General features: G+C 47.7%; 2 protein-coding genes across 3 annotated transcripts in view; one reads left to right on the top strand and one right to left on the bottom strand.

Moving 5' to 3' along the window:
* The window catches only part of unc5cb (unc-5 netrin receptor Cb), a 108,826-nt gene extending 95,760 nt beyond the window's left edge, over positions 1-13,066 (top strand). For both annotated transcript variants that reach the window (XM_076044879.1, XM_076044878.1), the window contains 8 exons: positions 512-874; positions 3,516-3,603; positions 3,703-3,874; positions 7,358-7,591; positions 8,088-8,237; positions 9,078-9,242; positions 10,032-10,210; positions 11,066-13,066. In XM_076044879.1, the coding sequence (XP_075900994.1) occupies positions 512-874; positions 3,516-3,603; positions 3,703-3,874; positions 7,358-7,591; positions 8,088-8,237; positions 9,078-9,242; positions 10,032-10,210; positions 11,066-11,225 (1,511 nt within the window). In that variant the 3' untranslated portion in view covers positions 11,226-13,066. The remainder of the gene's footprint in view (positions 1-511; positions 875-3,515; positions 3,604-3,702; positions 3,875-7,357; positions 7,592-8,087; positions 8,238-9,077; positions 9,243-10,031; positions 10,211-11,065) is intronic.
* A 4-nt stretch (positions 13,067-13,070) lies between these two features.
* bmpr1bb (bone morphogenetic protein receptor, type IBb) lies at positions 13,071-26,255 on the bottom strand. Its single transcript, XM_076044890.1, has 11 exons — positions 25,836-26,255; positions 18,971-19,160; positions 17,916-18,018; positions 17,575-17,677; positions 16,648-16,744; positions 16,405-16,549; positions 15,751-15,943; positions 15,312-15,609; positions 15,021-15,196; positions 13,957-14,087; positions 13,071-13,850 (listed from the first exon to the last, which is right to left on the bottom strand). Exons 1-11 carry the CDS (start codon positions 25,921-25,923, stop codon positions 13,725-13,727), a joined length of 1,650 nt encoding a protein of 549 aa, XP_075901005.1. The 5' UTR covers positions 25,924-26,255; the 3' UTR covers positions 13,071-13,724.
* Positions 26,256-26,883: the final 628 nt, after the last annotated feature.

The raw sequence follows: 26,883 nt of genomic DNA, 5'->3' as shown, positions 1-26,883 counted from the left end.
GTGGCCTTGAGCTGCACAGAAAACACACAGACAGGCAGCGCAGTGACTAATTACAGCGTGCGTTCTTGAATACCATTGGAAATATAAATTGGAAAAAAAAAAAAAACAGATGTTATTTTTTTTAATTTCGTAGAGCCCGATTTCAGAGACGAATGCTTCACGTAATTGTTTGAGCTGGAAATGTCGAGTATCAAGCTGTTTGGATGGCATTTTTTCCCCCATTTCATTCCTTTTTTTGTTTAAAAAAACAACTATGTTGAATGAATTAAAGGTGCCTTATTCCAGTGATTTTCATCTTGCAGCAACACATGATTAACTCTCCACTCTCTGCAGACAAGAAACACATTTTTTTTTTCATCTCAGTTCACTTTACAGACCAAACAGGGAGTTATTGTTGGAAAACATTGAATTTTGTTTTTTATTTATTTTTGCATCAATCGAGAAAAAGCAGAAACTAAAGCAGCTCTGCCTCTGATTACACTTCCTGTTTTTCTTTTCATCGCCCTGCCAGCTGATCTCCTCACGGCGCCGCCAGACCTGACCTCGGCCGCCGCCATGTACCGCGGGCCCGTCTACGCCCTCCACGACGTGGCCGACAAAATCCCCATGACCAACTCGCCCCTGCTGGAGCCGCTGCCCAACCTGAAGATCAAGGTGTACAACTCCTCGGGCCTGGTCACCCCGCAGGACGACCTGGCCGGGGAGTTCTCCTCCAAGCTGTCCCCCAAGCTGCCGCACTGCCTGCTGGACAGCAGCGACAGCACCATGGGCCGCCGCACCCAGACCCAGACGCTGCTCCGCACCAGGGACCCGTCCTGCACCGCGCTGGGCTCCTTCAGCTCCCAGGGAGGCCACCTCATCGTGCCCAACTCAGGTAACAAAGTATTTCAAGCTACTATTCCATTTTTTTTGCCAGCAAAGCCTTTATTTATTCATTCCTTTATTTATTTATTTATCTATTTATTTATTTATCTGGGACTCATCTGCACCAAATATTTGTAGTTGACCTTTCGCAGCAGCTGGATCGCTCACATTTGACCCCTGAAATCCCACCCATCCATCTTGCAAAGCTCCAACAGTCATCCTCTTTGAAACCAATCAGCTTCCTTAGACAGTTAAGAAAAACAAAAAAAAACAAAAAACAAAAGTTAAGTTGTGAATCCACCCTAGAATAAAAAGGCTAACTCGATTTCTAAATAATATTTTTGATTGATTTTCATCCACGTTCATAACCTGATAATGAAAAAACAAGTTTTTTTGTTATTTATTTTCATTTTTTTTTGCTTACCTTTGCCCGACTATGGCAATAATTTTGTTGTAAATAAACACCAGGCTACTAATCACATGTAGCTCATTTTGCTGCGGATCCGGTTAGGAGCAGATAGACAGGTGGATCGTCCAATCGCTTCCTCCAGAAATGTTTCCCATGGGTTCTTTACAAGCCGGATACATTTCAAAAACCAGTTCTGCACAGGGGGTGCGTGTGAGCCTCCTCCCCACCAGCGCACACACGCACACACAACTCATTCACTTCGTCGATGAGCTCCAGACACCCTGCTGTGTCCGTTATGAAGGAGTCCGTCTCTCTCTCTTTCAAAATTAAAAGTGAAACATTTTAATGTATTCGCCTCAGTTGATCTCAGATTCATCCGTTCTGCAGATATCGTTTAGCGGGGGAAATAACGGAGTGATATCAGTCTTCTGATCATTTCCCTGCAAGAAAAGCAATTAATCATTTTTTTTCTGAAAAGAAAATAGATGTGATTCTTTTAACTATTCCATCTAATTACGATGGTATTAAACCCGTCGTCATGGGGCTTTTATAGAAATAATGAAAACTTCTCAGTGTGACACTCTGATGTTTCAACCCGAGGACAGAATTTACTCGGTAAAACCCCATCTACATTTCCAGGTGCGAGCAGGTGTGAGCTGGTAGATGATTTATTCAGTGCGGAGGGCCGACGTTGCTGTAAACCCTCATGACGATGTTGCTGGTTGATGATGGAAGCCGCCGACTGAAGTCTGTGTCTGCTGGAAGTGGACAAGCTGGATTTTGAGGGTGAAACCTGAGCCATCCAGCTGCCGTGTTGAGGGTGCACGACTTTTTTATGTCCGTGCCGTCGAGGATGTCCCGTCTGTTGGGGAGGATTTGGGAGTAATCGCCGAGTCGGTGTTGAACAGGGGAATATTTTTGTTTTCCTAATGCTTCCTCCAACCACTACGGCAACACTTGAAGAGTGAGGAAGAAATCAATTTTTTGTTTTTGTTTTTGTTTTTGTTTTTTCAAATCCAAAAACATCTTAAAAACACCATGGCTACGTCTGAGCCGTGCTGGCTGCTGACTGCTCCTCCCAGCGTGACTCCGGAAGCGGCCGACGCTCCTTTCCAGGAAGCTCGGCGTCGGCCGTCGAGTTCAAACACACACACACGCCGGTTGTTTTTGCGTCGACAAGCTCAACCTTTAAAGGACACGCACGCACACTTCTCGGGTTCCCAGAGATCCACCAACTCTCTCTCTCACTCTCTCTCTCTCTCACTCTATCTCCTTTGATTCATGTGAAAACGTCCTCAGCTGCCACCAGTCGAGCTCAGCCACCTCATCGCGTTTCACAGGCTGAGAGAGGAGAGAGGGAGGGATGAGAGAGAGATAGAGAGAGAGGGGAGCTGGGCGTCCTCCCCATGAAATATTTTTTGGCCCTTTGGTATTTTTTTTTTATTTATTTAATTTTTTGCATCCTGAAATGTCTTCTCCGCATCACTTCCCTTTTGAGGCTGCGCTTTGCGGCGGCGGCGTGCGGCAGAGCTGCTGTGATTGGCCGTTCTGAGAGAAGCTGTCTGTCACCTCCTCTGAGAAGCTCATCGCACGGATGGAAGGGGGATCAATGAGCGATCTGAGAGCTGCGTGTGTGTGTGTGTGTGTGTGTGTGTGTGTGTGTGTGTGTGTGTGTGTGTGTGTGTGTGTGTGTGTGTGTGGAGGGCCAGGGAGTACAAACACGCCCCCCCCCCAAAAAAAAAAAAAAATGGACAGGGTAACTACACATCAAATCAATGCGAGACAGGGCAGGGGGACGAGTTCCTGCTGGCTGCAGCGATATTGGACTATGAAGAGTGGCAAGATCATTGATTTCAGAAATGAAATGTCTTATTGCTTCCCGATGCCAAGACGGGAAGCTGCAACGTCCCGCTGGGGCTCTCAGAGTCTGTGGTGCCCAGGGAAATTGTCACTATTACTCTGTCTGTGGGGAGAAAAAAATAGAACAATAATAATAATAATAATAGTAAGAATAATAATAATAATAATAATAATAATAATAATAATAATAATAATAATAATAATGGTGATGACTATGTGCTGATGAGGCTCCAGCTATCCATTAAAAGTAAAAATGCTTTCACTGGTCATCAGAGGACATTTTAAACTTGTTTTTTCACATCATCCATTGCAGAGCTTCTGGACTTTCTCTCTGCACCAAGTTAACGCCCATCTGCGTGTGTGTGTGTGTGTGTGTCCTCAGGGGTAAGTCTGCTGATCCCAGCGGGCGCCGTTCCTCAGGGCCGAGTGTACGAGATGTACGTGACGGTTCAGAGGAAGGACAACATGAGGTGCGCGTCGCCGTCGCCCAACACTGTTTTTTTCCATTGTGTTTATTGCGACTTACTCGATTTATCGTCACTTCTCTGTCCCCCCCGCTGCACCTGCAGGCCCTCGGTGGACGACGGCCAAACGGTGCTGGGCCCGGTGGTGAGCTGCGGGCCGCCCGGCGCCCTGCTGACCCGCCCGCTCATCATCACCATGCACCACTGCGCCGTGTGCGACGGCCAGCAGGATTGGCTGATACAGCTCAAGAGCCATTCCCAGCACAACCAGTGGGAGGTGAGACGGGCTTCCTCTCGCGGTCCTTCAAAAAATAAAAATAAATAAAGAAGAGTATTAATAGAAATGGGCGCTCTACCTTGAAACACGACACACGTGTGGGATTTCTCCGCCGTCTAATTCATCCCGGAGTCACTCGGGGGGGGAAAAGTTTTGCCCGGCAACCATCAAAAGGGAAAGGAGATCTGGCACAACAACAAAATGATGAAATGGCAGGTGATGATAGACGTGAGGGGGGGGGATTGAGGGGGGATCTGCCAGGGTGGGGTTGGGGGGGGGGGGGTGGATCAAATTCCTGCTCTTTGTTTTTGCAGCGCTGCCATCAAACAGCCTGAAACAGTAAACCTCCGCAACCTGGGCGCCGTGTTTTCACTCCTCAGACGGTTTCACTTTACCATTATAAATGTGTGTGTTTGTTTTCACAACTGCGCACGCGAGTTTGTCTTCGTGACTTCTGAAGCCGCGCAGACTCATCAGCGCCACACTTTCATTTTTGGCCGCCCAGCAGCAGTGCAGGTTTCATATCCGACTCTATGTTTCTGTCCCGCTGACAATCTGCTTGCGCTGCCAATAACTTGGAAATAATGACAATAATGATAAAAACAGCAACCGGATGTTTCTTGGAATATGTCTCAGCTTATCGTATCGCCGCACAGCCGTCACCGTCAATGACACACCTTTGATAATAACATGATGAATCAGGCTGTTATTGATTCATTTTTCTCTGCTGTCAGGGGGGAGAGGGATTTCAGATGGAATCTCATCCTATTATCTTAGTCCTGTATTTTACCACTTTTAAAACCTTCGTTTTTCATGCCAAGACCTTGGGTGATTATTTACCCCTCAAAAAAAAAAGAAATGCATTTTTTAGCCCTTTGTTTACAGCTTCCTTGCTGAAAATACTGGGTTTTATCTTCCTGCATCAAAAATAAAAAAGATTCTTGATTGGAATGGAGACAAAATCCAGGAGGTCTGGCTGGGGTCGTGGCCGCTAACTTGGCAGAAGAGTCAGTGCCTTTTTGTGACATCACAAAAGGGTCATTTGCAAGAACTTCCTATTTTAGGACAACAGGAAAGGCAGAAAAAGTTCCTGTAGAATATGAACAAAAAAACCAAAAAACAAACACGACTTTTGATTGTACGGAAGAATGCTATAAATCCTGCTGAAAAAAAAAGCTCCTCCTGGTTATCAGCTGATCACATCCAATATGTCCCCACGTCCGACTATATTGTCCTTCCGGAAGCTTCTGCACTGATCTGATGCACAGAGGTATGATATGACTTATGGAGCATAGAGAGAGAGAAAGAGAGAGAGCACCCCCCTCCTCCTTCCCCCCACCACCACCACCGTCTCCCCCGACATGCAGCGTCCACACGACAGTGATGGATTACTTGGAGGCAGCCAATAACAGCTCAGAGTAAAACCAAGTCTAACTATTGATCAAAGAGTGGAGTGTTTGAATTCACTGGGCAGGACCAATCTGCTGCTGCTGCTGTTGTTGTTGTTGTTGTTGTTGTTGTTGTTGTTGCGATGCCATGATGTCGCTCCTTATTGGAAATATATTAGAAAATCAAATCTCCATATTTTCCGCTGTGGCATGGATCCGCTTGGTGATTACGCGCTCGCATGATGATTAAATATGTGACCTGACGGGATTTATTTTTTTTAATATCTAAGGTGACAGCGGCTTCCTGTGCATCCGTCCCACTGAAGCCGGCCTCCGCGCTGTCCATGAGCACATTATTGCTTTTTTTGCATGCATGCATGCACGCATGCATATGTGTGTGTGTGTGTACGTGTGAGACGTGCACTGTCAAAACCTGCATTCATCATCACTTCCCGGTCGCGATGTGCCCAATCTGGATATTTATAAAGTCGTCACCGAGTCGGGAAATAATGGGTTGTCTGGGCGTTGGGAATGCTCGTGCGCGCACCCATACACACGCGCACGCACACACACACACACACAATGGCGAGGTGGTGGTGGTGGTGGTGATGCAGACAGCAGCAGGTCACATAATGAGGAACATGAGCGGCTTTCTGCTTCAGTAGCTCTCCGACAAGATTTATCCTCCCACGCCTCAACGTGAAAAAAAAGGAAAAGAAGCAGCAGCAGCAGATAAAGTCAGAAAATGAGTGAATAAATTAAACTGTGTGCGCACAGTTGTTCCCTGATTGTTTGCGACGAAACACACACGCAAACACAAACACACGGATGTATGAAGCAGCCTCCTGTTTTGTTTTTTTCTAGCTTTTTTTTTTTTTTTTTTCCCTTTTCCTTTTCCTTGCTCTAATTATCTCCCAATAAGGAGCCCCAGTGCCATTCCCCCCAGGAGCAGTTAAAGACTCTAATGATCAGCCGTTAAACGGCCTGGCTCACAATAAAATACTGTAATTCCTCTTCTGTCTCCCGTAATAGACCGGATTAATGCCAACGCAGCGCTCGCGCAGAGTGTGTGGATGAGAGAGAGGCGGGGGGGGGGGTGAAGAGAGCGAATGGAGGGCCCGTTCAAGACCGACTAGGAAGAGCGGCGGTCCAAATGAAATATCCCCTCGGCATTAGCTCCGTGACAGGGGTCAGCGGTGAAAAACCCCTCGCTGCCATTAGCTCATGCTCCTAACGGCCGCGTCTGAGACATTAGCAGTGCACGCTGTGTCTAATGCCCCGTCCTCCCCCGAGCGGCCGTGACCATCCATTGTTCCGCTGCACTTAGTGCGGCGTTTAAATGCCGGCTTAAGATTCAATTAACGGCGAGCGGACGCTTTAAAGCAAATATGAATTAATTTGACGGGGCAAAGTAGACGAGTCCGGCGACACAAGGAGCTGAGGGGGAAGGAGGAGATTCCGGGGAGAAGCAGCAGACAGGAAGTTAACTCTGCTGCCAAGTCTCAGGTCAATTTAGGCAATTTCATTAAAGGCCAATTGGGTGGGATTTACTGCCACCCAATGGTGAGAAAGAGCGCTGCAAGGCAATGTTTCCTCTGCGTCATCGTTTTCCCACTGGATCTCAGAACCCTGAGCAAATCAGCGTGGCTGCCTGCCTCCTTTGAGATTGATCCTACCTTTATGAGAATATAAATGCTTGATGTTAGCGAATGGAAATCTAACAGGAGTTTATTTGCATCCCTGTTGTTGTTGAATATGCAGCGCAGTTGTGTTTTATGAGCTTTATATGAAAATGTAATGGGAGGAAGTTCGCCAAAAATGAGAAAATGCTCAAAAAAAGATTTTTTACAATCAATAATTTCTGTAACTGAGAAACAGGTTCCATAAAATGTAGAAAAACTGGTTTTATAATATGAGGCAGTGCGGCGCTGTTTTCTTTTCCCCCTCTGTTACTCAGCGTACTGTTGTGTATCTGGCACCAAAGAGTACGAGGAGGTTTTACTGGTTCAGTGTTACTGCATGTGATTTATCAGGACTAATCTGGGTTTGCAATTTTTATCCAAATCCCTCCCCCTGCTTTTTTTTGTCCACCTAGGATGTGGTGGTGGTCGGCGAGGAGAACTTCACCACGCCGTGTTACGTCCAGATGGACGACGAGTCGTGCCACATCCTGACGGAGACGCTGGGCACCTACTGCCTGGTGGGCCAGTCGCTCAGCGCCGCCACCATCAAGCGCCTCAAGCTGGCTATTTTCGGGCCGGTCACCTGCCCCGCCATGGAGTACCACATCAGGGTCTACTGCCTGGACGACACCCAGGACGCTCTCAAGGTAAGAGGAATCGGTTTCTCGCCGCCATTCCCTGGGTCTAGAATGGCGCTTGCGGATGAAACGTGGGAGGTTTGGATAATAAAAAAAAAAAATTGCCTATCTCAAACTAAGCCACCTTCATCCACGGAGTCTGCGTGTTGTCTCCTTGTGTTTAATACCACCATCTACCTTCGCGCAAGAGAGATAAGAGCGGGTTATTATGCCAGGCAGGGATATTAAACACGGTTATTAAGTTCGGGAATGGGTAATGAGAAGTGATAGTGATCCTGCTGCAAGGACATTGATGTTGGCTGCAGGTGGATTCAGGTTTCATTTAAAAAAAAAAAAAAAAAAAAAGTAAAGCTGGAGGGGATGAAAACATTCTAAAAGGCATTTCATTTGTGAAGACACAATGGAGCCGCGCAAGTAAATTGTAGAAGCAGCCGCCGATAAGGGCAGAAATCGTTTACAGCAGCTGCAAAGAAAGAAAACAGTGACCAGGTTTTTGTCTTTTCAGGAAGTGCTACAGATGGAGAAGCAAATGGGCGGGAAGCTGCTGGATGAACCAAAGACCCTCAATTTCAAAGACAGCACCCACAACCTGAGGCTCTCCATCCATGACGTCCCGCACACGCTGTGGAAGAGCAAACTCCTGGCCAAGTACCAGGTGAGAAGCCCGACAGACCCTAACCCTTCACAAGGCTCTGAAGCTCTCTGATGCTTTATTTTCTCTTTGGTGATTTCCTGCAAAAAACAAAACTTCTGGGTTTTAGCTTCCTGCCATAAAGCAAAAATTGAATCGTTTTTGTCATAATGATAATAAGCGTCTTTCGTACGTCGGGAAATAATGGAACAAGCTAGCTTAGCAAACGATTTACACTTAGGTAAATGCGCACTTAACGGCAGTAATTAGTGAATTACAGCCCCTGTTGATACTAACGTTTATACTGAATTTTAACACTCTTTCACTTATCACTTATCAACTGTGCTATTTAGAGCATATTAATTCGTTATTCAAGTTGCAATAAATCTGTTTAAAGTATTTAACTGTGATAAACATTGCATATAACCTCTCAAACGTGTGCTGTCACAAATAAATGCTGTGAAAAAATATTAACAACTATGTCACATATAAATGCTTTGTGTGTCATTATTTTTGATATATTTGCTAAAAAAAAAAAAAAAAAAGTATGCTGTCAGAGTACAACAGTAATACACAGGTGCGAAGAATTAAGAAAGTTATGTTAAACAGAAGCCCAAAATAGGTGGTGAAAATAAAGAAGATAATTGTGACTAATCGAAAAATAATCAACAGATTAGTCGACATCAAAAATAATCATTAGTTGCAGCCCTAGTTTTAGCACATTTTGTTAAAAGGACTCAAAACGGAAGTAAAGACTCGACTTTTCTCCATTTTTTGTGAAATGAATAACACATTCTTACACACAACAAATTTGAATATTTCCCCGTTTTCACTTGTATTTCCACAATCTGTCTGTTTGTACAGGAGCTCCCCTTCCAGCAGGTGTGGGACGGCTCCCAGAGGAACCTCCACTGCTGCTTCACCCTGGAGCGCTTCTCCACCGCCACCGTGGACCTGGCCTGCAAGATCTGCGTGCGCCAAGTGGAGGGAGAAGGGCAGATCTTCCAGCTGGACACCACGCTGTCGGAGGTAGGCGGGAGGGGGGCGGATTAAACTCCATTTGAAGATTAGTTTGGAATGTTTTATTTGTGCGCGGCCAGAGCCAGTGCGGAGCCGGGCGCGGCGCAGCGGAGCGGCTAATCTCCCCGCAGTCGCAGTTGTCGGCTCAATCCAGGGCCGAGCAAGCAGGAGGGCGGAGGCTGAGGGTCGGAGGGAGGAGACACGCTCTCCGCTCGCTGATGGCAATGAGCTGGAGGACACGAGGAGCAGAGTCTGCTGCCAAGGCCTCTGGCTCATAGTCGGACTAAATGCAATGTATATTAGGAAATCACTTGGCACGCATCAATACGGCAGAACCAGACTTTTTGGGGAGGTGGTTTGTTTTTTTAACAGTTTTGCAAATCCATTTGAGCTGCAGTGTGATAATCTGTGCGAGATATTGTCATGTTGTGCCTGTGCAGCAAGAAAAGATCTTGCTCCCCTGGTGTGTGGAGGTGGCGCTTTCTTCTGATGTTCTTCTGATGTTGTGTTGTTAAAACTCCTTCTGTAGTGACGATTTTTGTTTTGTTGTGAGCACATGAAACCAGGATTCCCTTCAGGTTTTATGACAACTGTATGTGACTTATTTTTGGACGCTAATGTCATAAAACAGAGGTGGCCACATGCTGAAAACGGTGCTGGTTTGCGTCTTTTGATGTCACATTCCAATGTTTCTAAAAAAAAAATAAAAAATGTTGAGATTATTTCAAAATGCGCTTGGTGTTTTTTTTGTGCTGTTTTGTTTTCGCTCTGAACAAACGTCTCCCCGACCCCGTGCAGGATTCCCAGAGTATCGACACGTCCCTGCTGGACCCGGCCAGCAACATCACCACGCTGGTGGGACCCAACGCCTTCCGCATCCCCGTCTCCATCCGCCAGAAGCTGTGCGGCAGCCTGGACGCGCCGCAGACCAGAGGCAACGACTGGAGGATGCTGGCCCACAAACTCAACCTGGACAGGTGGGCGACGAGTCACTGGGACTGGCCGTTAGGGAGGAGGGAGGGAGGGGGTGGGGGGGGGGGGGGAATGAAGACTTATTTCAGAAATAAACTTTTAAAGAAGGAAAAAAATGATGCGCTTCGGGAATTATTCATTATAAGTTGGCAGCGAGATGGCATCAGGAATAAAACTGTGCTGATAACAATTGGAATTTTTTTTTTTTTTTTCCGTTTTGATTTCTATTGTTCTGCAGGAATGTGACTCATTTCTGCGATAAACATCTGTTGAATTGAGATTAATTGAGCCTGACTGAGCAGAAAGAGAGAGGGAGACAGAGGGAGACAGAGATAGAAGACGCAAATCTTTTCAAAACGCCATCTTTGATCGTCGTGTGTGTGTGTGTATGTGCGTGCATGCGTGTGTGTGTGTGTGTGTGTGTGTGTGTGTGTGTGTGTGTGTGTGTGTCTTTGGAGGTGCAGTGCATGTCCGTTTTGCACGGCCCGGCCCAGCGGGGGCGGTCTTATCACCGGCAGCAGCTGCACACTGACGAGACCTCTGACGGAGCTGTGGCGAAGGAAGTGGGAGGGGGGGGGGGGGGATTTTGGGGGGTGGGGGGGTGCGGCTAAGACTTCTCAGCTGGTAGCCGTGAAACACAGACATCAGAAGTCATCCTTTCTCTTTTCTTTTTATCTGGAAATCCAGCAGTGGGTGCGTGTGAGTGATGACAAAGAGGCTGAAAAAGGAGATGAAATGTTTTAGAACTTCTTCAAGACTTCCGTCCCGGTCCTAAAAACGCCCCCTCCTCCCCTCCTCCCCTCCTCCACCTCCTCCACCTCCTCCTTCTCCGCCGCCTCCTCCTCCTTCTTCTCTCGCAGGTATCTCAACTACTTTGCCACCAAGTCCAGCCCCACTGGCGTGATCCTGGACCTGTGGGAGGTGCAGCACTTCCCGGACGGCAACCTCAGCCGCCTGGCGCAGGTCCTGGAGGAGATGGGACGCCACGACAGCCTGGTGCCCGCCGCCGGCGAGCACTGACAGCTGGCACCGGCGATGACACGGCCGGAGGAGGAGGAGGTGGAGGAGGAAGAGGAGGAGGAGATGTTCCGAATTTCCACACCCTCCAGTAAACTATGGGTGAAAACGTGTTTTGTTTTTTTTTTTAAATAATGATGATAAAAGAGAGGGATTCTCCTCCCTCCGTCTCTCTTCTTCCCCTCCTCTCTCTCGACGACTGGATATTTTTGGCCCCGTGGTTTCCGTGGAAACAGCCGTCTGGTAATTTGACGGGCGGCGCCGATAAGGGGACGATGAGGAGTTGCTCGCCAGGAGTGCGAGACGCACGCCAGAGGTCACAGGATCAAAGGGAAGGAGGAGCCGCGGACTAATGTGTGAGCGTGTGTGTGTGTGTGTGTGTGTGTGTCTGTCTGTCACGTCACAGTATTTAATGAAAGTGCTTATTTATACGTCTTTTCTCCCTCATTGTTTATTTTTTACGCAGCCTGTTACGGATAGTTTTATTTTGTTGACGCTGGTTGTTTTCCTTTTTTTTTGGGATGTTTTACGACTGTATCATAGCGACCCCTTGTGGACACTCACCGTAAATGACTCATCCTGCCAGCCACATTATTTCCATGTACAGAAGGATAATCGATGTAACCGTTTACAACTTATGATCAATATTTTTGTTGCTCTATTTGTGTGTTTTATTTACATTTTAAACCTTTTTTTCCCTTTTAAGTTGCATTGGTGCTTTATTATTTTAATCTTTTTCGCTTTTACCGGGTCCTTTTTTTTTTCTTTGGCAAACCGAGGCTATTTTATCTTTTTCGAACCAAAACATTTTTTTTTTCCTTCTCAAGCCGAACGAAGCCTGCAACAATTTCTACGCCGTTTGATATCTCCTACAGAAAAGAGGAAGTGCGGGGAGGTGGACAGGAAAGGGACTTTGAAAAAAACAAAAAACAAATATATTTATATATTTTTATAGAACCAATGCAAGCGAATAAAAATGCTTTTTACCAAATAATGAATTGACACACAGTGTGCGAGGTTGAAATGAACACGGAGCATCTGTCAGATGTGACATGTTGCTGGTGTTCCAATGAGGATGATGCTGGTGTGTGGGCTTTTTGTTTTTGGGGTTGTTTGTTTTTTGGAAAGGGAGGGGGGGGGGGGTGATTTTAACTCAGATACGTGTTGTACATTAGCAACTGAAGCCATCGATGTTACAGTGACACTGACTAAAATAGTGCTAGTTGTAAATGCAACATTCCTTTGATGCAGCAGCCGCAGCCATCGTGACTGTCAGTGGATTTTATATATATTTTTTTTCTTTTTCCTCTCACTTCATTTCAGCAGCTGTCCCAGTTATTTTCCGTCAAGCCCTCTATGCAAGCGTTGCATCTTTCTGAAACAATCGTTCCACCGTCGGCGGACAAGTCTTCGACACCCCCCGCCCCTCCACTTCTATTCAGCTTCATGACTCCTCCTCTTCTTGTTGTTGTTGTTGTTGTTCTTCTCCTTTTTCCTGTGTATAGTGAGAATGTAGCCCGTCTGTCTCCGGCCCACACGATGTCACTCCACCACACTTGCTTGCATTCGTCCAGTTACTGTACAAAGTGTAAGAAAGAATTTTTAAGACTAATAATAAATTATATTTATATGCAACATTGGACACGAAGTGTAAGGCTCTGGTTTGTTCTTTGGACCCTTGGGAGGAAGCGATCGAGGAAGTGCCTCAAGGTGATGATGTCGTAATATGTTCAGATTGATTGATTTTATTATTCAAAAGCTTCTATTTTGGTTAAGTGAAAAGAAAAAAACCAGTGAAAATGCAAAAATGTAAAAAAAATAAAATAAAAAACACAAAAATGCAACATCTCTTTCTTGTCTTTTTAATATCGCAATAAAAATGCACATTGGACAATAATATATAGAAAAATCTGTCATCCATTTCTGCTTGTTAATAATTAATTTACTCGCCTACGTTCCGCCCTCCCCTCCCCCGCCCCCTCTTCATAATAAAATAACAATAATTAGAGGAAGTCATTGAGAATGAGGTCACTGAGAACTAACACGTTTCTTGTGAGTCCAAACGTTAAAGAAGCAGTTGGGTTTTTTTTTCCCGGCAGAACAAAAGTCTGCCGACCAGGGACGGAAGGAGGCGACGCGTCCGGAGGGATTTCGTTTTTTCTCCGCCGCCGTCACACTCTGGGGCCCGACGAGTGTTTCAGCTTTCACAGAAAGCACAGCCCGGAACAGCCTGAGCTGCCTCCCCCCCCACCCTCCTCCACCACACTCCCTCCCCCCACCCCTCGGGGGAGGGCCGGCTGTAATAAATCTCTCGCTTCTCCGCCGACCATTATCTCTATCGCTCATCGTCCCTGTCACTTTCCTGTGTCCCATCATTCACAGTCTTGTTTTTTTTTTTTTTTTTATGATGTTATTCCCTTTCTCCTGTTGGCCCGGCTGACGTGGCCGCGGCAGCAGCAGCAGCAGCAGCAGTAGCGTCTTTTAGCCCCGTCTCTGTCTCTGTCACAGTTTGATGTCTTGGGACTCCAGCATCTTGGCCAGGGTTTTCTTCACCCTCAGGGCTGTGAGGCGAGACGCCGGGTTGTGAGCCCAGCACTCTGACATCAGCTTCCCCATCTGGCGCAGACACTGCACACACCAAGGACAGCCATTCAGGGGGACGCACCGCTGCAATCAATTGATTCGATTCAAGAATTAATGTTGATGTAGAAAAAACCAAACGCATGCAAAATACCTCGTCGCAGCTCCAGCGATTAGCAAAAGACGGCCTCTGCTTCTTGATGCAGACGACCTCCCTCATGTCCTCGTAGGAGGGGTCGGTGGGCACCAGGTCATGATAGGGCAGCTGGTACTCCTCCACTATGCCTGCACAGAGAACAAAGGAACGCATGTAGGGTTGTGTATGAAGACAATGAAAACACAGGACTTTAAGGTTCTGCGCTATCTCACTAAGAAAGGTTGTGACTTTAGACTCTTTCACCTTGTTTCACGCTGAACTATTAGGTTAGGTTTAGGTTTGGCGTTGAGGTTAGGCTTATTGTTAGGGTTAGGGTTTTAAAGTTAGGGTTTTGGGGTTCCTCATGGGCTAGAAGCCCCAAATTTGACGTGGCTGTGTCTTTGGGGCTCCTGATCAACCTGCAAGTGGTCCCATTTCTCTAGGAAAAAGTTGACTTTTGACCCCATAGACTTGTATGGCATTAGGGTTAGCGATAAAGCTGGAACTAGGGTTAGGGTTTTGGGGTTCCTCTTGGGCTAGAAGCCCCAAATTTGGCATGGGCGCATCTTGAGGGATCCTGATGAAAAGGCAAGTGGTCCCGTGTCTCTAGGATAAAGTTGACATTTGACCCTATAGACTTGCATGGCATTAGGGTTAGCGATGAGGCTGGAATTAGGGTTAGGGTTATTGGTGGAATTAGGGTTAGGGTTTTGGGGTTCCTCATGGGCTAGAAGCCCCAAATTTGACGTGGACGCATCTTTGGGGCTCCCGATCAACCTGCAAGTGGTCCCATGTCTCTAGGACAAAGTTGACTTTTGACCCCATAGACTTGCATGGCATTAGGGTTAGCGATAAGGCTGTAATTAGGGTTGGGGACTTGCATGGCATTAGGGTTACCTGTTCCCTCTAGCGCCTACTTTGGAAACCCCACTTTGATAGTTTGACTTTTTCTTTTTTGCATTCTTCTTTAGCATTTTTCATGCTAATCTATCATAGAACAGTCATATCTGCAGGTTTTGGGGTAATCTGAGTCTTGAACCATTAAAAAGAAAAAGGTTTTGGAATTTATGTTGCTTACTGACCTCCAGAGGCGCAACGCCGAGCCATCTCCCACAAAATTAGTCCAAAGCTGTACATGTCAGCCATGATGAAAGACTGGAAGTAACTCCTATTCAGCGTTTCATCCAACACCTCTGGTGGCATGTAACGCTTGGTTCCCACCCTCAGGTTGGGAGGGATGTCCACCTCGTTTGTGTCACTGCAGGAAAGACAAATAATGTGTTAAAAACGAATAACAATTAAAGAAAAGAAAAACGTATCCAGCTTTAAAGCTCCAAACGTGTACAGAACAATTTGGGTTCAGCGACACGTACCTGTTAAACTTGACAGCCAGTCCCAGGTCTGCTATACAACACGATCCATTCTTCTTCACCAAGATGTTTTTGCTCTTCAGGTCTCGGTGGGCGATGGCCGGCTTGCCCTGCGTGCCGTAGATCTCGGTGTGCAGGTGGCAGAGGCCCGATATGGAGGAGTAGGCCAGTTTGAGCAGGGCTTTGACGTCCAAGGTGTTGGACTTGAGGTAGTCGTACAAGGACCCATTTTCATGGTAGTCTGTGATCAGGTAGAGCTGCGTCCAGGAGCCCGTTCCTTTGATATCTGCTGCGATGAAACCTGGCGGGCAGAATGAAAAACAGGCACTTCAAAAAGAATCACAAACTGCTTGGTACGGATAGGGAAGAAACTTAATTTTCTTTTGTCTCTTTTGTCAGACTGCTCTCATCTCGCCCATGATGAGCCGAGCGCTGAGCTCACCCAGGATGTTGTCGTGTCTCATCAGGAAGGTCTGGTAGATTTCCGTCTCTCTGAACCAGCTCTCCTCCTCCGTGGTGAAGAAGACCTTGACGGCCACCCTCTCACCCCTCCACTTGCCCATCCACACCTCCCCATACCGGCCCTTCCCGATCTGCTTGACCATCTGGATCTGCTTGGCGATGGTTCGCTGCACCTGCAAAAACAATAATGAGGTTTTCTTTCCATTTTTCCAAACAGACAAAAAGATGTGACTTGCAGAGAGTTTAGTGTATTTAAAGTGGTTAAAGTTTGCGATAAACTAAGAATATTTGGCAGACGGGACTCTTTTCTTGCAAAGACTTGCAAAGACTGCAAACACTTACAGCAGTGCCACAGCGTGAATTAAGAATTCAACTGGGATTTTACTAGTCGAGTACATAAATAGAGACTTGATTTTGTTTTTGTTTTTAAACAAAATTCTTGAAATTTGACATGTGTTACTTGCAAATGTCTGGTAAAAACGATTCAATTTGATTAAATGTGGAACTTAACAATGTCTGATATTTAAAGAAATTCCTTTGGGGAAAAAATTACATTTAATCGACCAAGTCCAAAGGGAGCAGCAGCCGCTGCATGTACTGGTTTAACAACATGAGGGTAATAGCTGCTACACACCAGTAGAGGGAGACCTGAGCCAGAACCAGAGCCGACACTACGGGAGTGCTCGATCAGGTCCTTCAGAGACTCTCCAGGCGGAATGTAGGTCTCTTCGTGCTCCAGGTCGATACTGTAGTGCGGCTGCGACTCCTGACGCTTGTGCCTGCACACAGAGAGGCCACGCCCCCGTTAAGACCTGCACGCTTTAGGGACGTGAACTTAAAAAGGAAAAAAAAAAGAAAAAAAGCTGATGCTTCTCACCTGAAGAAGCAGAGGACGAAGATGAGGCCGAGGATGATGCTGCACACTGTGAGTGAAATGAACAGGGCCATGTACTGGATACTGCTGTCCACGTAATCTGCAAAAGTTAGAAAAAAATATATATCAAAACGAATATTTTCTAACCCACGTGCACGAACAATAGCTAGCGTCAAAACCTTTTAGCGGTGTTTCCATGACCAGTTTTTTATTGCGATATTTCAGATTTTGCGCAATTCAAGGGGTAACAGAAAAACGCAGCTACCGAGAGACCTTTGTGAGTCGGCCTGATCCGGACCGCTCTGCGTTCTCTCCACCAACACGGCTCTAGTTTTCACTGGCAGGCACCCCGCTGCCTTTTTTCAGCCCTTCCTCCCGCCCCTAGCGTGTGATCGATCACATCCTCTTCCTGAGCCCCGCTCAGATCGGCTGTCACTCCGACACAGGGGGCCAAACCTCGGCAGGGCCTCGGAGCAGCTCTGGGGCTCCAGCCTCTCTGCCAATCACGCACAGAGAGAGAGGCCCGAGCTGCGGCTCATGGCGCGCTCGCAGGAAACACACACACACACACACACAGGCACGCATACACACACACACACACACAGTAACAGATGGACAGATATCCCGCATCCGTCCTGAGGCAAGAAACTCAAGAAGGCCCGAGGGAGCGCCGCTCCTTTTCATTAGAGGGTGAGAGAACAAGCCGGGGCCTGCAGGCTGCGTTTCACCTGCTCCTCCATCAAACGCCGCAGCGTCGCTCCGACCCGCCGGTGCCGCTGTGGTTTGTAACCGCTTAAACTGTCGCCGCCTATCATCGGCCACTGAGGCTGAGCGACAGGCGCTGCTCAGAGACTCCCGGTTCAAGGCGGGGCAGGATTTCACTGCATGCGTGTGTGCGTGTGTGCGTGTGTGTGTGTGTGTGTGTCTTACCTGATGTCACCAACGGGGGCAGCGTTGGGTGCAGGTCTCTGTTGCAGTAGTCCTGATCGGTGCAGCACTCCAGCGCTCTCCTGGAGCGTGCGTTCCACGTGTCCTGTCACACACACACACACACACACACACACACACACACACCGTCTTAGCGCTGGCTAACAACTGCCAAATGTTTATTTCCATCAACATGTTGCCACATCCTAAAGGCTTTTTCCATTTTAGAAGAGGCTGACAACGGACATGTAGAGTCGACGAAGGCTCATAAACAGCGGCTGGCGAAGGAAAGTTTCATTGTTCGAGCACACACACATACACACGCATGCACACAGCTGACTTACTCTGCACTGGAACTCGGACCCAGCAAGTCCCAGACAACCTGCGGTGAGCACGGCCACGCCTCCTTCCTCTTCCTCCACCATGGTGAAACAGTAGCCGTCGGTCCTGCGACAAATAAAAGTACCCATCATCATCATCATCATCATCATCATCATCATCATCATCAGTCCACTGTCAAAATCCAGGATTAGACGTTAATATCCAGCAGCGAAAAATCTCACAGCTATTAGCTGCAGTCACTTCGTAGCGTAGCAATGTTTCTCCATCTCTCAATGTCAAGCGCAGCAGTTCACTGTGTTCTCTCTTGTCCAGCTTCATTGCTTGTATCTTAAACCACTTCAAAAGAGTAAAAGTTTTGGGCGTCGGAGTTAAGATTCAAAAAAAGTTTCGAGGACAACATTCAGGGTGGCTTCAGAGCACGTTTTCAGAACTCTCCCAACAGCGACTCATTCATATTTACAATCCCATGTATTATTCATATCAAGATGTCATTTGCTGTTTTTTTTTCCCGCTACAGAAGTCAATGTGTGCTGCGATGTGACGGGTGGGCTGGCCGGCGAAAGCGCTAACAGGCAGTCTAACGAGGCTTCAGGGAACTCATTAAGCGACGCAGGCCAAGTAAACAAGCAGCTGCACAAGCCCACGAAAGAGGATGAGGGCCACAAAAGAGAAAAATATATTACGGCAATGAGATTTTTTTTGGTATGCATTTAAGTTTTCATTTCAAGTTTTAAGTAGAAATTTTGTGAATAAAGTAAAAATTTCGGGAAAAAAGTCAAAATACGAAATTGGAAGTACAACATGCTAGACTTGCGCTCAGAGCCTTTCGACTTTATTCTCGACATTTTGACTTACTTCACGTTGACAATAAACTTCGATTTCATTCACAATATTTCGTCTTTTTTACGTCAACTTTATTCTTAAAATTTCGACCTTAATCTCGAAATTTCAACTTTATTCTCGAATTGGAAACTTCTATCTTAGATTTTTTTTCTCTTCTTGTGGCCCTAATCCTCCTTTTTTTTAGTGTGTGCATGTGTGCGTGTTTTCAACGTACGCGCAACTATTGTTGACGGAGTCCTCGGGGCAGTGATGGTAGCAGTGGCACCACAGCAGGTTCTGAGCTGGAAGTGTGGAACTTCTGCTGCTGCTGCTGCTGCTGCTCTTGCTGCCGCTGCCCTCCTCCGCCCTTCGCTCTGATCCGCCCTTCCATCCGTTCTTCAGCAGCAGGGCGTCCAACATGTTGCCTGTGTAAAAGACAGACAGAGAAGCCGATTCTTAGCGCGCGAATCATCCGGTGCCGCAGGAGATAAAAAGCTCCGGTGCAGGAAGTGTGACAGCTGGAACGAATCAAAAGTCTGCAGCGGCGTTTGAATTGCACACGTGCGCGACGTAAAAGAAGAACGAGCGGAAGTTGTTGCCTGCGCTGGCACCGTTACCATGGCGACGCTGGTGGACAGACAGTACGGACGTGTTCCTGCGAGGAACCCTGCTGCTACCGACTGGACTGGACTGGATGGAGCCGCTTGGAATCTTGGAACCAGGAAGAATGAAACCAGCTGGAAGTCCAGAATTATTTTTTTTTAACCCCATTAACACAAAAGTGGGGCAACCTCTATGAATGACTAATATTTTAAAGCTTTTTTAAAAAAAAAAATAAAGAATGTACATAGCTTCCACTCAATCAATTAGATCAACATCTAAATCTGCACAAAATGACTATTGACCCACCGGCTTCACGCTGGGTTTGCAAGTCAAAGGTGAGTTTGTAATTCTTTGAGTATGATGTTTTTCATACGTGTTGTCTCATGTCTGCAGGCACACACACACACACACACACACACACACACACACACACACACACACACACACACACACACACACACACACACACACAGACTTGCTGTGTCAGCTACAGGGCACACTCAAGGTCACCCCGAAATCTGAGCTGCATCCCCCGCACATTCCACAGGCTGTTCCTTAAACCACACACACACACTGAGTCAGTGTGACACACAGCTACACAAGGAAATAATCCAAAAGTTACATCCTGAACAACACCCATCCACAGCAGCAGCAGCAGCAGCAGCAGCAGCAGCAGCAGCAGCAGCATCTTTGGGTGAATCTGCAGCAGATACTGTATCTCTGCTCCCTGCGGTGACTCCGACGTCTGCACAACATCCTCAGTCCATGTCACAGCATTTTTAGCTCCTTATCAGCACAGCTCAGCTGTTTTTTTTTTAAACCGGCTCATTTATTCTGCTAGTGTGAAACTGCAGATGAGACCAACAACAAACTGCATTTCTTTGTAACGATCACCAAGGTCCACAAGACGCCCACCCACTTCCAGGGGGGCTCCATGAACTGAAGTTTTACACGCGTCAGTTGGATGGGACTGTGACTCGCTTACTGTGGCTAACTGCTGCGGGTAATTGCCCGTGTGACCTCAAGTATTTTGGCTCGCGCGCTAATTAGCACACGTTGGACGGCCGATGCAGTTACAGTGACCTCCCACGACGGGAACATTAATTCGCTTATGGCCTCATAAACTTTCCCATAATACTAAAGTGGCCGCGGACTCGCTCTGGCAGGATGGTGTGAAGCAACGCGGGGAAGCAGGCTGAGGAGGCTGCCGATCGATGCGTACAAAAAAACAGAGCGGTGGCATTTGCTTCCTTTAGATTTAACTGAAAATCAATGTGAAACAGGATTGCAGCTGTTAGCACGGAGAGAGAGAGAGAGAGAGAGAGAGAGAGAGGGGGAGAGAGAGAGGGAGAGAGAGAGAGAGAGAGAGAGAGAAGTCAAGAGGCCAAAACTCTTCTTCTCCCAGAGGAGGACTTCAAAGTGCTGGAGACATTGTGAAAAATGTGGACCTGAGAATCTGAAAGAAATAATAGGTAAGAAAAAAAAAAAATCATAAATTGTTCCGATTTCCACGGCCGCCTCACGAGAGCGGCCCTTTAAGAGCCGTTTAATCTGCGGACGGCTCACGGGAGGACGTGACAGCGAGGGGAGATAAGTTGGTCCAGGTGCTGGTGATAAATCACCCACTCAAAGCGGACGTCTTCCCCGGGGGGCTCCGCCCATCCCGGAACCCCCCCACCCAGCGGAGAGGGGTCACAGCCAACCTGCAGAAGAGCCAAACCTCTCCTGAACCCCCTCCCCCCTCCCCCACCGCCTTCAAAGGCCTCTGTCACGCTCACAAGTGCCCGTGTTGTACGTGTGTGTGTGTGTGTGTGTGTGTGTGTGGATGGGGGTCGGGGGCCGCATTCCACCCTCTCCTCCGGCCCCGTCTATTTCCTGCAACCTGGTCCCACTTTAGCCGCCGCCGCAGCCGCATCAAGCTCCGTGCAGGAATGCGACCGACGGCGTGAGAAGCCCGCCGGTGCCGTCACCGCCACCTGCCATCGACATTTTATTCATTTGTTTCTTTGACCCCCTCCCCGCTGCAAAGCTCCGCCTCCACCGGAGGAAAAAAACCTCTCGGTGGGGTGTGAGTCCAGCAAAGACCTGCTATATCCACAACAACACACTCCATCACATTGGGGCACACACACACACACACACACACACATAGCAAACACAGAGACAAACCACCAAATGCCTGAAGCAGAGAGACAACATGTGCACCACTGAAGGAAAAGTTCACTTTACTAATGTTTGTGTCTCCTTCCTGTCGATGAACTTCACAGAAATGACAAAAGTTCCTCCTTTACTTCTTTGGCTTTTCAGAAACTGTGTGCCAAAGCTGACCGACACCTTTGTTGTTGGTTTGCTGATGACATAAAGGGCACGAATACCTCTCCCGCACAAGTTGCAACGTACAGCCAGGTGTCAGTTATTTATCCCTTTTTCTGCAGATTCACTTGATTTTGGCTCAGGGTTGGGGTTGGGGTTGGGGTTGGTGTTGGTGTTGGGGTTGGTGTTGGTGTTGGTGTTGGGGTTGGTGTTGGTGTTGGTGTTGGGGTTTGTGTTAGGCGTGGGGTTGGAGTTAGGGTTAGCGATAAAACTGGAATTAGGATTAGGGTTTTGGGGTTCCTCATGGGCTAGAAGCCCCAAATTTGACGTGGCCACGTCTTGGGGGTTCCCGATCAACCTGGAAGTGGTCCCATTTCTCTAGGGAAAAGTTGACTTTTGACCCCATAGACTTGCATGGCATTAGGGTTAGTGATAAAAACTGGAATTAGGGTTAGGGTTACTGCTGGAATTAGGGTTTGGGTTTTGGGGTTCCTCATGTGTTAGAAGCCCCAATTGTGGCGTGGACGCATCTTTGGGGCTCCTGATGAAAAGGCAAGTGGCCCCATGTCTCTAGGACAAAGTTGACCTTTGACCCCATAGACTTGCATGGCATTAGGGTTAGCGATAAGGCTGGAATTAGGGTTAGGGTTACTGCTGGAAACTGGGTTAGGGTTTGGGGGTTCCTCATGGGCTTGAAGCCCCAGATTTGGCGTGGGTGTGTCTTGGGGGTTTGTGACGTTTTTGTCCTCCATAGCAAACTTTTCCATGCCATGGACCTGGAAATCATGGACATTTTAGTGGCTTTTCTGTCTGTTTCTTCGGTCACAAACCTGGCCATTTTGTACTACCTAGGCAAGTTTGACACGCAAATCCTCTTGATAAATGACACAAAAACACAAACAACGCCTTGAATTATATTTTTGTTTCTGGAGCCTAACCCTAACCCTAAAAAAAATTATATTTTTAGCGTTATTTATTAATAACTATATTTATTAATAAATTAATAAACAATACAATTTTCTCTGGCCCTCCCTTGTGACCCCTGGCAGCCTCCCAGATCACGTATACAGACACGGACAATTTAGCACGGATGTGGTGTTTGCAGACAAACAGCCACTTGTACACACACACACACACACACACACACACACACACACACACACACACACACACACACACCTATGGGCTGGTTGAGCCACAGCAGGTGCAGACGCTGGCACGCACATCCCAGCACACATTCTTGATCACACACCCAGCCGTTTTCCGGGACTTGCTGGACTAATGCTGGGCTTCGCTACATGCTCGCTGAGGGACGAGAGCCATGGCACCATCACATGGTGTCATTTTTGAGCCCACGATCCACAAAAGTGACGTGGCTGCTAGCTCTCGGTTTCACTCGAGATTCAAAAGCTCGGAATGGTGAAACTTGAGGACCCGTGTTCAGTTAAAATCTCCTTAAACAGTGTTTCCTAGCAGAAATCTGTCCCTACTACTCTTTCAATTTCATTTAGAAAAATCCAGCCAGCCCCTCAGACAGTGAGCTAATCTGGAAACCAGCCCTTTGTGATGTCACGAGAAGTGATGGTACTGCACTCAGGAAGTTCTTCACACTGATGAAGTTGTGCCGATGAATGCAGATGAAAAAACAAATCTGTGTGTTCAACAGCCTCCAGGACCACCGTCTCCCTCCCCTGGATGCTTCTGCAGGGAGGGAGTCACTCCTCCGGAGACACGCTGACATCTCCGGACCTTTCTGAGATCGCCGTGAATGAAAAACTAAAAACGCAGCTCCTCTGCGGTCCAAACACGGCCAAATGAAGAGAAGACGGCTTTCACTACAAAGCACTGCTGACAATCGTCAAACAAAGTCTCGGAAGACGGAGGAAGCCAGAAAAGACTGAGCAGTCTGTGGAAACAGGTGGCAAATTAACCATGCTGCTTGGATTTATGCCCCCCTCCTGCCCGACCCCCCCTGTTCTCCCATATGGTTTACTCATTTTAGGAGACATCCCTGAGATCAGACAAGGCAGCGTAAAAAAAAAAAAACCCAACCAGTTTGAGAATCTGGATAAAATGACTGGAAAAACACAGGAAGGACGAGGAAGTCAGAATTTAAAGGCGCAGCGTGTAGGACTCGTCTGTCTCATGTCTTTCTTCTACAAGTGTCCAAATACGGTGTATGCAAGCTTTATATAAACATGCCTAATATAAGAGGAAGCCAAAGCTACAATCAATTTATTATTAATTATACTTGAAGTAACTTGAAATATCGATATTCACGCAAGTTTCAGCACATTTTCCACACAGTGGGCCTTTCATTTCGCCATCCGGTCAGTTTAAAGTCAGACATTCTCATGACATCTGCTTAACTTATACCATGCATGTGTGCACGGACCTGTAAACACAGCGCTGGTCTGGGATCCACCGCCTGCTGCTCAGGCCGGAGTGCACAAACAGGACAAAGAGGAATTTTTAGTCCGAAGCCGCCGAGGTATTTGAAGACCAACTGCGAAAGTTGCAGATAGTTCTCAACCTCCAGGACTTTACAGCCGGCCTCCATATTTCACACACTCCGTGTGAAGTGAATCCTCTCTTTGTACCGGGAGCCAATGATTTGTGGCAATTTTTCACCTTTAATGCGATGACTTCATTTCATAATAAAAACTCAACTTGCTTTCAAAACAACATTTTCCAGATTGTTCCGTCCAGACGGCGTTTGCCAACGGCGAGCTTCTGTTCTTTTGGCACATTGCTATTAAAGCCAGCGTAGAAAAGGTTGAAATCAGCCTCGTAAAGCATTGAGACCGTTATCAGCCGTCCGCTGGGGGATTATTTTCCTACTGGTCTGCGGACAAGTGAGGAAATAAAGCAGAGACGACAGAAACACAGGCAGCATACTGGCCGAACCACCATCAAACAATGTGCTTAGCGCTCAAACAGGGATGAAGAACTGAACTGAATCACAAAACGTAATTTTTTTTTGACTCATTCATTATAAAAAAAACAAAAACAAAACAAAACGATCGGCTGCTGCTGAAGTGCATTTTTAAAACCCTGAAGTCGACCATCGGCGAGCAGCAGCGTCTCGCTCAGCTGCGATTTCAAACAGAGAAACACATGTGTTCTGTTGCAAGACGCTGGACCCTGGACGCCTGTCACAACCTCACTGTGTGTGTGTGTGTGTGTGTGTGTGAGTGGTGAGGGGGGGTTAAGAGGGTGAGGGGTTGGGGGGCACCGTGAAACTGTTGGCATCCATCGTAAAAAGACAACTGGCCGTCCGTCTTCAAACAATTCAAAACACGAGCGGGGGGCGGGGGGGTGCAGGTGGGGGGTTGGTTGGTGTGTGTGTGTGTGTGTCGGGCTGGTGGCGGGGGGTGGGCAGCAGAGTGCACGCCAGTTTCTCATGGTTGCACCCGTAGCCCCCCCCCCCTCACCCCCCTTCCCTAATTCCCGCCCTGCGGAGATCATAATAGCAGTTTGCTCATCATAAATACCGCCCGGGTTTAAAAATAGCCCGATCACCTCACGAACCTGTGAGCCGACAAAACGCGTGACGGGCTGCACACATAAACAGCGGCCTGGGCTTCACGACGACTCCCCCCCCCCCGCTGGCCCCTGGTTGTTATCGCTCGCCGTGTGGAAGTTGGTCTCTCCTGCGGTCTCTGAGCAGGTGCTGCAGGTGTTTGGTTTGCTTGGTTTGTCCGGACGGCACAAAGCTGCGCAGAATTAGCGGCTCCGAGCGCAACACGGGGGAAATAGCACGCGTCCTCCAGTCTGGCCGACTGTCACAGCCGCCCAAACAAAAGGCAGCAACTGGTGAAGACGCGCAGCAGCCACTTCAGGGACAGCGTCCATTAATGTGCTGCAGTTTCAAGCATCTGTGCTGGAGTTTGTTCCTCTTTACTGTTTTGGTTTTGTTGCTGCAGGCGGGGAAATTGGGTTTAATCCAATCAGACTCACTGTTTTTCAGATCCAGGTTGTGATGTTTACACACAGACAACTGGACTCTGAATCCAGTTTGGATCCGGTTTGGATGGGCGCACACTAGCAGTGGATAGTGTAAAAGCTCAGCCTTAACCTGGATTATTCCAACCTTTATTTAAACACAGTCAGTATCACGAAAACAACAGGACAAAGTGCGACCTTTGACCTTTCAGGAGCTTAACGCGCCGCTGGCTACTCACTGTGAGCCCCGCAGGTCAGAGATGCCAGTCCGGTCAGGAGAAGAACAGCCTGCCAGGTCCAGTCCTGCTGCTGCTGCCGCTGCACCATCACGTCTCGCTCAGCCAGCGGCCGCCCCAGTCAGCAGCCACCGTCCCTCAAAGCTCCCAGCGGGAGCTGACACCACCGGCTGACACCACTGGCCGGCAACGCCACCGAGGGCTCGATATCCTCCCAAGAAGAAGAACTGCTGATCCTCCTCCTCCTTCTTCTCCTGGTTCTTCTCCTTCCTCTCTGTGAGGGACTCTCAGGAACTTCCCACAGCGCCGCAGCCTCCTGCTCCACTGACAGCCTGGGAGAGACGGACTGCCAGAGAAAGGAGAGAGGGAGATAGAGAGAGAGAGAGAGGGAGGAGGTGGGTGGAGGGTTGTGGGTGGGTGGGATGCATGAGGCTGTGGCTCCCTCGCCGAGCTCCTTTGTCCGGCCCTCTCTCTCTCTCTCTCTCTCTCTCTCTCTCTCTCTCTCTCTGTTCTGGGTTGCAGAGGGGAACAGCTGAGTGCATGCACTCCCCTTACAGCCCTCTCTCTCTCTCTCTCTCTCTCTCCCTCTCTCTCTCTCTCTCTCTCTCAATCTTTCTCTCTTTTGCAAACATAAACACACACACGCAGACCTGCAGGTTGCAGATTCTTACATCACTTGAGAAGCCGTTAAAGGAGAGCGACAAATATCTCGGTGTTCTCCTTTTTTAAAGTCAAAGGTTTCATGGCAGACTCGCAAAAAAAAAAGAAAGCATTTTGTTGCAAAAGAAGGTTTTTTTTCATGGGAAAAATACAACTTTCTCAATGCTGATGCACCTCCATCAGTTGCATTTTCATTATTGGCCACAAAGCAAAAGTGAAACAAAACGAGCAGCAAAAGATGCACACATGGAAGACGAGAGACGAACAAGACGCCGTCCTCCATCCTGTTGCCGCCGCCAATTTTAAATGGGGAAAAAAGGGAAAAAGAAGAAGAGAGCACAGCTGACGGAGTCCCAGACATCCAAAATGTGACATTGAGTCGAGCGTTATC

This window comes from Nelusetta ayraudi, unplaced genomic scaffold (assembly GCF_046127955.1).
Source record: "Nelusetta ayraudi isolate G7.1 ecotype Tasmania unplaced genomic scaffold, CSIRO-AGI_Nayr_v1 ptg000083l, whole genome shotgun sequence".
In the NCBI taxonomy this organism is placed as follows: Eukaryota; Metazoa; Chordata; class Actinopteri; order Tetraodontiformes; family Monacanthidae; genus Nelusetta; species Nelusetta ayraudi.
This window is presented reverse-complemented; position numbering and strand designations above follow the sequence as displayed.